This window comes from Bombus flavifrons, unplaced genomic scaffold, assembly GCF_040668555.2.
Source record: "Bombus flavifrons isolate JBK064 unplaced genomic scaffold, iyBomFlav1_principal scaffold0040, whole genome shotgun sequence".
Classification (NCBI taxonomy): domain Eukaryota; kingdom Metazoa; phylum Arthropoda; class Insecta; order Hymenoptera; family Apidae; genus Bombus; species Bombus flavifrons.
This window is the reverse complement of record NW_027184785.1, coordinates 106433-119626: the sequence shown is the minus strand read 5'-3', so window position 1 is coordinate 119626 and position 13194 is coordinate 106433. Positions and strand designations below refer to the sequence as shown.

The 13194-nt window shown below is 32.0% G+C and overlaps 3 protein-coding genes and 1 long non-coding RNA gene across 8 annotated transcripts; 2 read left to right on the top strand and 2 right to left on the bottom strand.

The window, feature by feature from the left end:
* Window positions 1-10: 10 nt before the first annotated feature.
* On the top strand, window positions 11-2420 carry DNApol-gamma35 (DNA polymerase subunit gamma-2, mitochondrial). Of its 3 annotated transcripts, XM_069131471.1 has the most exons (4): window positions 708-848; window positions 1102-1370; window positions 1452-1828; window positions 1913-2420. In XM_069131471.1, exons 2-4 carry the CDS (start codon window positions 1289-1291, stop codon window positions 2339-2341), a joined length of 888 nt encoding a protein of 295 aa, XP_068987572.1. In that variant the 5' UTR covers window positions 708-848; window positions 1102-1288; the 3' UTR covers window positions 2342-2420. The 3 variants fall into 3 exon arrangements, with proteins under 3 accessions (XP_068987571.1, XP_068987572.1, XP_068987569.1); XM_069131470.1 differs by lacking the exon at window positions 708-848 and adding an exon at window positions 11-149 and having other exon boundaries at window positions 1102-1828; XM_069131468.1 differs by having other exon boundaries at window positions 709-848; window positions 1102-1828.
* On the bottom strand, window positions 1885-3929 carry KdelR (ER lumen protein-retaining receptor). Its single transcript, XM_069131472.1, has 3 exons — window positions 3717-3929; window positions 3427-3616; window positions 1885-3182 (listed from the first exon to the last, which is right to left on the bottom strand). The coding sequence occupies exons 1-3, from the start codon at window positions 3805-3807 to the stop codon at window positions 2825-2827; spliced, it is 639 nt and encodes a 212-aa protein (XP_068987573.1). The 5' UTR covers window positions 3808-3929; the 3' UTR covers window positions 1885-2824.
* Window positions 3930-4154: 225 nt separating this feature from the next.
* On the bottom strand, window positions 4155-7477 carry LOC138189421 (uncharacterized). 3 transcript variants are annotated; one of them, XR_011176041.1, is made up of 4 exons: window positions 6224-6380; window positions 5595-5761; window positions 4441-5520; window positions 4156-4361 (listed from the first exon to the last, which is right to left on the bottom strand). It is a non-coding gene; the product is annotated as an uncharacterized LOC138189421 (long non-coding RNA). The 3 variants fall into 3 exon arrangements; XR_011176042.1 differs by lacking the exon at window positions 4156-4361 and adding an exon at window positions 7341-7477 and having other exon boundaries at window positions 5392-5520; window positions 6224-7246; XR_011176040.1 differs by having other exon boundaries at window positions 4155-5520; window positions 6224-6373.
* Window positions 7478-8858: 1381 nt separating this feature from the next.
* On the top strand, window positions 8859-11720 carry TfIIFalpha (transcription factor IIFalpha). Its single transcript, XM_069131476.1, has 7 exons — window positions 8859-9028; window positions 9254-9300; window positions 9376-9747; window positions 9817-10139; window positions 10450-10733; window positions 10814-11151; window positions 11447-11720. The coding sequence occupies exons 1-7, from the start codon at window positions 9005-9007 to the stop codon at window positions 11658-11660; spliced, it is 1602 nt and encodes a 533-aa protein (XP_068987577.1). The 5' UTR covers window positions 8859-9004; the 3' UTR covers window positions 11661-11720.
* The last annotated feature ends 1474 nt before the right edge of the window (window positions 11721-13194 follow it).

The following is a 13194-nucleotide window of genomic DNA, read 5'->3' as shown; positions in this document are numbered from 1 at the left end:
AGTCGTGAAAAAGCCAATATGGAAGAAAACAAAGTTCTGATTCTACAAAACAATCAGAAATCAGTAGATTGTTTCTGTCTCGTTCATCACAGAATAAAACCCTTCTACTTCTACCTTAGAGTGATTTTTCTCTAAATTCCCTCAATCTGGTAACGTAACCACTTGTATATGTATGTATATGAGTATCGAGATCTGTTTATGCGATCGTGGTCGGCCCAATCAAATAATGAATAGAGGCAATATGGCATCATACTAACCTATAAAATAGGCTAAAAATGCTTAATTTTACATACGCATAATTCTTGAACCGCTGAATTTCTAAAAACTTGTATTTTTGAATTCTACGCGTCGAAAACTATCATAATAAATAAAACAAAAAATCAATAATTTTATGTCACCTAAACCGATATTACATCAAATTAGTCTTGCCTGAACTTATAGTCATACTGCAACTTTAATAAAACAATACAAATTATAAAGTACAAATCCGCTATACCTCTACAATCATAATATATAAGCTGTATGTAAACACATACAAGCGTCTACAAATAAACGATTCCAAATTATAGCGTCATCGCATCTCCAACACAAATGCACCGTTATTCCTATCGTTACCGTGCTACATTACGTCATCAAAATTCCCTCTACGGCCATTTTTTCCCTCCATGACACGCTGGATGTGGTAGTCTATATATATATTGTATATATAAAGTATAACAGTCTCTATACGTATAACTATAAAATGTTGCATCGAATACATATAAAACAAATGTGAAATTGTATTGACTACAGTGACAGAATATTAAATCACAAAATAATTGTTAGATGAAAATTTAATTGCTGGTTAAGTAAGAATACTAATTATTATAAATAATATTCTACAAATGGCACTTGTTCGATGTACTCAACGACTGAATTATATATTTTTACCAATGTTTTCAAATTCAGTCCTTTATCATCATTCTATGAAGCCCATAGATTCGAGTTCAACAATGCCAGTTATAAAACAAGAGACAATACAAAAAATAGAACAATTATCTTTACTTAATGTTGATGACGATTATGGTTTTTCTGTCCTAAAAGCTGCAATTATTTTTACAGAAAATTTACGCAATACAAAGATTAACAAAGAAATTGAACCTATGTATAGTCCATTTGAGACAAAATCCATGCTTTTGCGAAATGATAATGTAGAGCATAACGTATCTAAAAAAGAAATCTTAATGAATGCTGCTATTACAGAGGAAGAATATTTTGTAGCTCCATTGCAGACTATCGTACGAGCATCATGAATATAGGAAACATACTAAAGGAATTAAGTTCACATTTTATTAGTCTTACAGAATGCGGGCTTAAATATGGCCCTCAAGGTAAAATGCTACTAAGAAATCTTGAAGAACAATGGTTTCTAAATTGCATTACAATGTCACGCTATAATATATTCTTATCAGATGAATTTAATCAGACTCTAAATTTTGTTATAAAAACTGAATTGAGTGATATACCATTTGGATTAGCTTCAATAAAGAACTCAAAAGATTATTGGGATTCAAATCTATTGCCTACACAAAAATCAAATTGTCACAGAATTGCTGCGACAAATATTTTTAACAATAATACAGAAATAAAAGATGTATTCCATAAAATTCAGAAAGAACGTAAAATTTGGTGGCGGAGATTAGCACAATATCCTTCTAGATTTAAGCTTACAGAAGCAAAAAAGATAAAAAGTTGTAATGTAGTAGATATTGAAGCTCAATTTCCATTTGGCAATGTTATTGTGGAAAAGATAACTTACCATACAGATGTTCAAAAACTATTTTCCCAGGTGCCTTGCATTTCTTCTTTCATATACTTGAACTCATAGAAATTTATAAATAACAATTATTTTTATGGATTATTTTATTTCCAGGTTGATAGTAAAAAAGATTTTACCAACATACAAATGGTTGAGCATAAGGTATCTTTAGATTGGGGTTGTTTAGCACTACTTTGTGACGCATATGATATGAATAAATCTTCCAAAATGCATCTTCATTCCAAGTTAGCACCACATAAAGTTGCATTTCATATAAAAAGATCAGATAATGAAGAGAATACCCAAAATGATGATTTAAATCGTTTTGTACTTTACTTAAATAATATGCTAAGAACAAAGGGCCTAAATACAATATTAACCACTTCAGAAAATATTATTGATACATGCTTAATTCCTTTTATAGTTTCTGTTGATACGACTAGTCTTGAAAATGGCATTATATATGTAAGAGATAGATCCACAACTCTTAGTGAAGCAATACACATAACCGATTTAGTAAAATATATAATTCTGCGTTGTTAATCAATTAATATGATATAATTTCATTTAAATAAAATTAATATATCAAAAGCTACAAATATAAAATATCAGTATAATTAATTTCTAGTTTCTAAAAAATATAAAAAATTTTGAAATCACAACATTATTACCTTCATTTCCAATTATTTTGTATTTTATGTATATTTTAATTAAATGAATGATATAGTTATCATAGTAATACATACTTATTATGTATTATATAAAGACGTAATATGCTGAGAATCAATGAGGATAACAGTCTAAAATAATGTTGCCATGTGGGATATAAATGAGAAATTATACATGGATGTTTCTGATGTTGAATGTAAAGAAAAATGGAATGCTTTACAATTAATAAAATGTATACTTTGTACATGAACATTCCTCGATTTTTAAATATTGCCAAAATTTATATAAATTCAATTAATAATAATACCGCTCGTTTGAGCAATATATAATTTTCCAAATGATAATACTTCTATGCAGCTAAGCAGGTAGTTGTAACTTCTTGCCTTTCAATACTTTGGTAATATAGAGGTAGAAAAAGTCGCAATAAAGAATTGTTTGTACTAAACCAGCAACTATAGCAATTAGATCATAATGATCTTCTGCATAATAACGATACACCCAGTTTAACAAATACAGGCCTCTATAAGACCCCAAAGCGAAAAGATAGTGACTGGTAATACTTTCTGCTTCTCCTGTTTTTGATACCAAAAATAATTGTGGCAATATTGCTACAGACTCCAAATAAATGCTAAATGTCCATAGAACTTCTACAATTGTGAATTCATTGTTGATTAATAATGCCAACACCGATGTAGGTAGGATTAAAAATTCAATTCTGAAAACAAATAACAGATAATATTACATACAATTACAACATACAGACGTTACTTAAAAATTACAAAAACATACACATGTATGTATATTACATAATAAATTACATAATAAATGTATTATTATAATTATGATATAGTCATTTAATATATATCTACACAATCGGGGACAAAGACAAGGAGACAGATAGCAGTTATTGTCCAATTATCTTTGTTCCCAACTTATACTATTATAAAATAAAGACGTACCTAAATGTATCATGATTATGATCATATGTAGCTTTAAATTTCACATACATTAAAAAAACTGTAACATAAGAAGTTGCAATAAAAATGATCTTCATAAATGTATTGTATGCTGACACGTATGTTGTTAACAAATCTAGATAACGTGTTGTATATACAATCGCAAATAAAATTTGCGACTTGCCACTTATACCTGTAAAACACACATCAAATATTATTAAAAATGGATATTTTAAATGAAAATATAATAGTTTAGATATAATAAGTATATAAATCATATCGGTGATGTATACCGGCACAGCTTCGTGTTTTCCATATTTTGAGAAGGAGAATGATAATTGCAACGAGATGTGATAAGTCACCTAAGAGTCGAAATATGTTCATCTTTTCGGTTGCTGAAAAGTAATTTTTATAAGAGAATCGAGAAATACTTCACACACCTAAGTCACAAAGCATACAAAATATGACGTGGCTTCGGCTGCAACATCAGCAGATGGCCGACCGATCATCATTTAAATGTTTCATCTTTTATGTTTCCAATAAATGTACGTAAAGTATATGTAAATATTTTGCTTTTAGATTTCTAAATATATGTGTTTTGTCAATTAATGATATTTATGACATAAATAACATAAATATCAATTATAATACAGTTATGGAAAGAAATAAAACACTCGATATAATATTTTTAATACATCTTTATTAATAATATTGTAATTTTTCATATGATCTATTGCATGTAATTAACCTTTCACAATCATTGGGTTTTTATTCCAAAATTATACAAATATTTAAATTCATACTAAATTACTATATTTCTTATCGTTTAAATGTTATTACTAGAATTAGTTACTAGATGTACGAACTAGTCTGGGCCACAGTGTATGGTGTGTATACCACGATCATGTAAACAGGTCTTGACGCTCGTATACCGAAGCCTAGGGAAAATCGTCTGAAAATTGAGTAGTGATATGCATCTATGATATGGGCATAGAAATATAGGGATAGAGCATAAACCTTAAGGCGAAGGGTGTGAAGCCACTTCTGGGGAGCGGGTAGTACAACCACGTGGTACTTGGGATCGCTTTAATCACTGGTTACTGACTTGTTCTTACTCGATGATAATAAGGTTTTACTTGCACAATCACAACCAATCCACTTTCCAGCTAATTTCCGAAATCTTATTTTAATTACTAGTTGCAATCCTATTTTACGTGTTGTTGGAATCTAGTTTTATAATTTTATTTATTGTTTTAAAATATGTAAACAAAATCTGCACCAAATTTTTCTAATTTTTTAATTTATTTTTATTTAAATTACAATTTATATTTATTTATCATTAATGAATACGATAATAGAAAAATTGAAGACGTTTAAAATTTTGTCGTTACGCATCATATAAAAATAGTTTAACTTACAAGTACAGATGAATAGGGAGATCACCGATGAACATGGGTGAAATTTATGGCTCTTATTCTTATTTTCCATCTTTTGGCTGATGTCACGTCTAGCGATTAACATGAGCCGTGACTTTAGATAAGATAGGGATATGTCACGGCTTGCGATCAACGCGAGCCATAACAATATATAATAACAAATATGTGTGTATATATACACTACACACTACAATGTAGAATCAGAATTTAAACGATGAATATCGAAATCATAAGAAGGCACACCAGGAAAATCTTCGACGAGATACATCTGATGAAAGACATCCATGCACCAGGATCGTACGATGGGCGAAACCCCTCCTGCCCCGGAAATATGATGACGTACGTGCGCATTCAAAATTTCGACCGGAATCTTCGAAGATAACCAGACTTTGGCACAATGGTCCGTCACGAGCAATTCAACAGGCGACGGACACGGCGAGAGCTCCGCAGTATCTTCATCTGGCAACGTAAAGTCAACGAGAGGGGGACTGCTGGACCGCTGCGTTGACGCAGGATTCGGTGTGCTGAGGAAGGCGGGCACGACTTCCTTCAGCATACACGCTCTTTTCTTTTGTTCCTGGAACCTCATCCCTGCACGGCGCCCGCGCTTCCTCGAACGGTTCTTATTCAGCCTTTTCCTTTTCTTTTTGCTTTTCTTACACTGAAATGATACACGAAGAAGAAAGTAATAACTAAATTTTAACAAGGGGTAAACAAGAAATTGAATTTATATACCTGTACGGCCGGGCTGGAAACAGAGGTCATCGGTTCTGCTGCGCTCATGATCAGGAAATTACGCAAACGAGATGACAACGAATCGCTTATAGGATATTGCCCGAATAACGAATCGTAATAATAAACAATATTGCAAAAATCTGTCAACTCCGACGTAAAGTGCTAACCTACAATCAAAATTGAAATAATAAAGCAACAATATGCACGTCACAATCAGTTAATACCACACCATGTCACTTCAATTAGTTCGCACAAAAATAAGCACAACAGAATTAATACTCTGGGGACCAGAGATACAAATTCGCGTCTTTCATACTTCATGCGGTATTCTATAAAAATGTTAACTACTGTTAAATAGAATAGCGAAGAAAGCAATGGATGCTATAAACGAAATGTTATGAAAATGTTTTTACATTACATTATATGCTTGAATGATACGAAACCGTTATCAATATATTAGATGTAATATTGGTCGCTTTGAATATTTTTCAATCGCTCCAATAACACCCGGAAATTTAGGCTATATGTTTGTCGGAGCAGCCGGTCCCCAGAGTGTTTAAAGAAATATCTCACGAATAACTGATTACACTGTAAGACACTTTGTTATATCACGGAGTGTGGAGTAATACCTGTTGCAGTGTGGAGAGTTGGCAGAACAATTGAACGCTCGCCTACGCGCCCCGCTTTACGCGCGCACTTCACCATGACACCCCAGTAGGCAGAAGAAGGGAGATGGGAGAATGCAACGCCCTCAAGGAGACTGTATATCAGACTGTAACCAGCGGAAATAGGAAACCTTAATACTCCTGAGAAGGTTATCAGCAAAGATAGGAAACTGCAACGTACTTATGAAGATCGCATATCGAACTCTAATCAGCAGAAATATGAAACGGTAATACTCTTGAGGACATCAGCAGAAATGAAGACTGCGATACTCTTGGGAAGACCACATACTAAACCCCAACATGAAATTGCAGCAGTCGCAAGATAACTACGTGTTAACATTCCATCGTTCGCACAAAGATAAACAGTTCACGTGGGAACGAGACATTGCGTGATACTTATCCTTCGAACTTCGAATCAAGTCAATCACAGTTGTTTCAATCAGTTGCTTCAGTTCGGTTTTTCAGTAAACAGTTTGGTTCAGTCGCTTCAGCGAGTTACTTAACGTCAATCAGTAAACAGTTACTACGAGCAGCTACTTCGGTCAGTTAAATCAGTAATAGAAGTTCATTTGGTAAACAAGTTCAGATAGTTCAAGTATAACTGACTACCGAAAATTCTCCTTGTGTGATCGACGGAGTATAATAACAAGGTGAGAGCTCTGTAACACATAGATTTGTAACCACCCTCCTCATTGCTCGACTATTTCGAATTAGTGTTACTATTTAAATAAAACAATTCGTTTGGGTCTATTCATTCTCACTCCCTTATATAACTTAATTCGAAAATAATAGCAAATGAAACCCTACCGTTCGCTGATGCAACCTTTGACTGTTAAATGTGGTTGTAAAATCGCATCCGGTTACGGTATCTTTAATAATTGAAGACGCCTACTGGTCTTCACAATTTCTCCTCCCACTGTTAGCAGGCAATTGCCCGCTCGTCTTTGGGCAAGACTTGTGAGGCTACGTTGGTTCCAACAGAGAACACTGGAAAATTAATTTTTCATTGACGTTAGATGCCAAGAGCGAGGAGGAATATAAGAGGGAAAGGACACAAAAATGGGGGACATAAGGTTCTCACCTTTTAGTTCACCCATTCCTGAACGCGAGGGTGCTCTTCGCACAGAAGAGCTACACCCGCTGTCGTCAAGGGCCGTTTCGCTCGTTAACTACGATAGTTATATATATTCTACTAAGTTTGTTGTGGAGGGATCGGAGATAAATAAAACGGAATAATAAATGCGTGGCAAAATAAGTTAATAAATATAGCAACTTGATGAAATTAAATAAACTGATAAATTAAAGAAATATTAAAATCATTCATTCTTCCTTAAGAAACTTTAATCCTCCCCGTGCTAGGACCCCTGCCCGTAGCAGTTAAGCCGAAAGTGCAAATACTTGCCAATAGCATTAACACGCTAGACGATACTACTCATTCCTGCATACTAACGAGGATCGATATCAAGTACACGATCGACTGAGATATTCAAGATAGCGGCGCGCTATAGATAAATGGGTTAAATTTTGAATTCATCTCATTCAGTCGTTCTAAGTGCTCACCTCTTATTTTGGGATAACCGAGAATCGACCCCCTCTGGCAGTGCTACATAGTGAAGCTGAGGAATTCGACGATTGGGAATAACGAGCAACAGTCGAACTAACCGAAATAGTCTCTTGGTTATTTCTGGCGGCAGCGAATACCATTTCTGGAACATTGTTGAGTTAAAGTCATTCGAATTAAATTTAAAATTGAATTTGGAACAGATAAATAACGATCCCGAAGGTCGGATCATAACACTGATTTTTAACATTGCATTGGCCATCACCTTGTTCACTTTGACTTACACGTTAGAAACGCGGGATACTATTTTTATCTGCTATTACCATTCTGAACTAGAGATAGCGATATATTTAAATTATATCGATATTTGGTATTGATATATATTGATATCTAGAGTATTGATAAGATAATAGATTGATAATATCGGGAATAAAATATCGATATCAATGGTATTGATACCTGTAATTAAATTAGAAGTATATTAGTTAAAATAAAATCTAAGAATGAAAAAAAATAATTTATTTAAATTTGATGTTATAAATATACAATAAACATAATTATAGAATATTAAACCCAATTATAAAATATAGATTATTATATTCAAAATACCACTCTTCAATAGAATTAAAAATAGCAATTGTTGGAAATGTTCTTCATTTATGCGATTTCTTGCTCCATTTAGACCTCGACCCGCTTTGGAAAACAGCCGTTCAAATGAAAAAGATGTTGCACTTATTGTTGAATATTTTTTGCTTAATTTGCTTAGAAGTGAATTGAATTGAATTGATTTCAAAGTTTGATTGGACATTTTCGATATGTTTGAGTTAGGTATTGGTACTGAATATATCGTCGCATTATATATCGATACAAAATGTCGATATTTAAATTGGAAAGTATCGACGCTGTATCTGTCATCACTATTCCGTGGATTGCTTTGGATGCGTATGTTGTGGTATTAGGTTCATATTTTCTCCTAATTTTTGTTGGTGAAACTTGGTGTTTTTATTCATAAAACGATTTAACAAGGTCGTTATTCATATCAAGATGGATAATATGTGCATAAATTTTACAAAGAATTGTCCATTCCTATAAATAACCTACAATATAAAATCTAGTTTTGCATAGTGATATGTTGTGATGGTTTTCTTCTTTTCATTATTATAAAACTAAACTCAATTATCAAGATGACATCGCCTGCGGTTCCAAAGGTATCTAAACATAAAATTTTTGTATGAGTAATAACAATTAAAAATGGAGCGTAAAATTTGTATATAGGTTATAACTGGATGAAAAATGAAACATTTTATAGAAACTAGTTTATTGTTGTACAAATTAAAGGATAATAAAAGTGGAAATTACATCTAAAATACTTTATTCATTTATTTATTTATTGCAATGGTAATTGAACATATTAATGTAATTATAATTTTTAGGTTTCACTTGTGCCTTCCATACAGGAATTCAGTATCAGAGTACCAAAGTATGTAATAAAATAATTATATAATAACTACAAATTACATATAGAATTAATATTAAATAAAATGTTGTGTTTTAGAAATAACAAGAAAAAGCACAATGTGATGCGCTTTAATGCCACATTAAATGTTGATTTTTCGAAATGGACTCAAGTGAAAATGGAACGTGAAAATAATATGAAGGAATACAAAGGAATAGAAGAGGAAATACCAAAATTTGGAGCTGGCTCTGAATTTGGACGAGATGCAAGAGAAGAAGCAAGAAGAAAAAAGTTTGGCATTACAAGTAGAAAATATAAACCAGAAGATCAACCTTGGATTTTAAAATCTGGAGGAAAAACTGGGAAAAAGTTTAAGGGTATAAGGGAGGGTGGTGTGAGTGAAAATGCTGCATATTATGTTTTTACACATGCTGCTGATGGAGCTATAGAAGCATTTCCATTGCATGAATGGTAATTAATTTACTTGAGTATTAAACCGGAATTTATTACAATGTTAACGCATACAATTTTTATATTCAGGTATAATTTTCAACCAATTCAAAGGTACAAAGCATTGAGTGCAGAAGAAGCAGAACAGGAGTTTAGTCGTAGAAATAAAGTAATGAATTATTTTTCACTGATGTTGCGTAAAAGACTTAGGAATGATGAGGAGGGTGCAGATGATGAGGAAATGTTAGAAGGTGGAAAAGGGAAAAAACCAAGTAAAAAGGAGAAAGATTTAAAAATATCTGAAATGGATGAGTGGATGAATAGTGATGATGATGATTCAGCTAGTGATGACGAAGAAAATAAAAAAAATTCTGATGAAGAAGATGACAGTAAGAAGAAAAAGAAAGGCAAAGGTGAATATTATTTCTGATATTGTTAAGAAATGTATGTGCTGCTAATTATACTTAATAGCGGTTTAGTTACACGTTTCTTTTATTTTTGTTATTACTTAGATGAGATATGTTATACACTTAGTCTGTGAAATACAATGCTGTAATATATATTGAATGTGTCATATGCAATCAACGCGTTAAGATAATTAAATTTTTATTTATATAGTTAATGTTATATAGTTGTATTTTGAATTTATTTTATTATAATAAATAACTTCTGTATTTGTTATTATAGACAGTTAAAATATAAATTGAAATATTTGTATTGTAGTTGCTGTCAAGAAAAAGAAGAAGAAAAACGCTTCTGACGATGAAGCATTTGAAGAAAGTGACGATGGGGATGAAGAAGGTAGAGAATGTGATTACATTTCTGACTCGTCCGATTCTGAATCAGAATTGGAACAACAAAAAGAAATTAAGTCAGTTGCGGAAGAAGATGCATTGAGAAAATTACTTGCTTCTGATGAAGATGACGATGACGAGGAACAGGCAGATAAAAAGGATGGTGAAGAAGAAAAGGACGAAGACGATGAACATAAGGATAAGGATGATAAGGTAAATTCAAAATACTAAAAATTATAATAATGTTTATGTTAATTGAAATATTTATTCCGTTTGTTTACTTTCTTATAAAGGATAAAGATAAGACCAATAAAGACGCAGATAAGAAGAAAGATAAAAAGAAAAAGAAGAAACAATCTAAGAAAAAGGATGTAAAAAAGCTTGCGTCAGGAAAAGATTCTTCTAGTGACTTTTCCAGTGATTCAGATTCAGGATCTGATACAATAAAGGAAAAAGATAATAAAAAATCTAATAGTGCTCATAGTTCAAGGTCTGCAACTCCTATACCAGCTGCGATGTTAGATAATTTAAAAAGAAAACAATCTGGATCTCCAGATTTATCACAAGCAAAAAAATTGAAATTGGATAATTTTAATTTAGTACCAGTAACTTCTTACATTCCAGGAGTCAGGTATGTCGTTTGCTATTATAAACAATTAAAAATTTTCTCCGCATAATTTTTTCAATTTTGAAAATAGTATTTTATATATAGATCTATCTTTTATATATCTTTCTCATCTATATATAATTAAAATTAATTGATAATGAGATTATAATTTTTAATATACTATGAATTAAGCTAATGTTTCGTTTAAGCTAAGGTTTCGTCTAATCTAATCATTAAGCATGGTATCTAAATATTAAACATGCGAAAAAATATTTAGAATATAATTTTTTAAGTAAAAGGTATTTTTGTTATGTTGCAGTGAATCCGGCATCACAGAAGATGCAGTAAGGCGTTATCTTATGCGTAAACCAATGACAACAACGGAACTTCTACAAAAGTTTAAATCGAAGAAAACTGGTCTTACTTCGGAACAATTAGTTAATGTGATGACTCAAATACTGAAAAAGATAAATCCAACTAAGCAGACAATAAAAAACAAAATGTATTTATCTATTAAAACACAATCTAATTGACATTTATGTAATGTGTGAAGATAGTATTTCATATAATAATAAAGTAAATCGAATATAAAATTTTCTTTTATTTGACAACAATCAGAAATAGTAAAAAATGTTGCGATTCCTCGGAATTTTGAGAAATCGAATCACATTTCGGAATGAGCTTTTTTAAATACAAGCACTGTATAGGATTTTAGAGTGTTTAAGTGTTTTTGAATTTATTGGGTTATACAATTATGGAAGATAGAATACAGAAAAAAATTAATCTTTCAAATATGCATGTAAGTGATATACAATAACAAGCAAAAGTATAAATACGTACCACAAGTTTGATAAAAAAAAGGACGATAATACTACCAATCGTTCGATTGATCGATAAGGGTTAAGGTAATTATAAGATAAATATAGTAGTAGCGGTTTTTGGTATTTTATGACATATAGACCGAATACGACGTACAATTTTATGCACCTCTCTGTCGGAAATAATCTGCGGCCTACCATTTCTTGTAAAATTTAGCACACCACCATAGTTTCGTTCTTTTATTTTTATTTTCGAAATTATCACTCATACTCGTACCATATTTCTCTGCGATTTGCCGCAGAGATAAGCCATTATCACATAAAGGAATGATACTGTTTCATTTTGTGCATACCAGACTGTATAGTGTGGGAAGAAGGTAAGAGAGAGAAATTGAAAACAAGATTAACAAAGAGACCACTAAATTATGAGAGGAGAAAGTATTAAGGGTAAGAGAGGAAGGGTTGCAGAAGCAAAGGTGATGTAGTAAGATACAAAGATCCAGATTGCACACGGATTATGCCAAAGTTAAATAGGTACATATGGTCTAGTGAGAAACCTAAGCTAGAGCAAGATGCGGTAGCACGGAAAACACGAATAGATTTTGCTAAGACACGTTAAGACATTGATTGGAGAAATGTGAAGAGGTGAAGACGGCAGGGATTAGTATGAAAGAAACAGCAGAAAAAGGCAGAGAAAACAGTGAAGTGGTTAGGGAAGGTGAAAAGAGTAAAAGGATAAAAGGATAGAAGGAAAGGAAGATAGAAGATGCAGATGGGGTCAGAAATGAGCAGGGGGAAGAGAGGAGGAAAATGAAAGAAGAGAAGTACCTAATTACAGGAAACTATTGAGTTGGTAACTAAGTGATCGCGGATTTTGTCATTACCACCTAATGATAAAATCCACAATCACTTAGTTGCCAACCGAATAAAAGGAAACAAGAAGTAAAGACGGATGCGGAAATTGGAAAGACTGTTGTTGATAATAACCGTAGATATTTGTAATGGTAAATTACGTGGGATATTGAAAACATTATAAAATTTATAAATCAACTCCTATTCAAGGCTTCCAGATTGAAATTATTTATCTATTTGTTTACTGTTCCGTTTCCTACCGTTTATTCACTGTTTGGTCCGTTTCTGACGAAATGTGCAAAACTGTAAACGTGGTTTCAAGTCTTTATTCTTATAAAATATTCCATATATTGTTGATACAAATGAAACTAAACTATTATATTTTGTTTGACAGATT

What these genes read in the sequence shown, in the direction of transcription:
- TfIIFalpha (XM_069131476.1), top strand. Translation starts at nt 9,005, where the DNA reads ATGACATCGCCTGCGGTTCCAAAG. An exon ending in CATCGCCTGCGGTTCCAAAG is followed by an intron (nt 9,029 to 9,253) that starts GTATCTAAACAT and finishes TATAATTTTTAG; the next exon opens with GTTTCACTTGTGCCTTCCAT. An exon ending in GAAGAAAAAGAAAGGCAAAG is followed by an intron (nt 10,140 to 10,449) that starts GTGAATATTATT and finishes TTTGTATTGTAG; the next exon opens with TTGCTGTCAAGAAAAAGAAG.
- DNApol-gamma35 (XM_069131470.1), top strand. Translation starts at nt 1,289, where the DNA reads ATGAATATAGGAAACATACTAAAGGAATTAAGTTCACATTTTATTAGT. An exon ending in TTCAAAAACTATTTTCCCAG is followed by an intron (nt 1,829 to 1,912) that starts GTGCCTTGCATT and finishes TTTTATTTCCAG; the next exon opens with GTTGATAGTAAAAAAGATTT.
- KdelR (XM_069131472.1), bottom strand. Translation starts at nt 3,807, where the DNA reads ATGAACATATTTCGACTCTTAGGTGACTTATCACATCTCGTTGCAATT. An exon ending in GAAAACACGAAGCTGTGCCG is followed by an intron (nt 3,617 to 3,716) that starts GTATACATCACC and finishes TGTGTTTTACAG; the next exon opens with GTATAAGTGGCAAGTCGCAA. An exon ending in CATAATCATGATACATTTAG is followed by an intron (nt 3,183 to 3,426) that starts GTACGTCTTTAT and finishes ATTTGTTTTCAG; the next exon opens with AATTGAATTTTTAATCCTAC.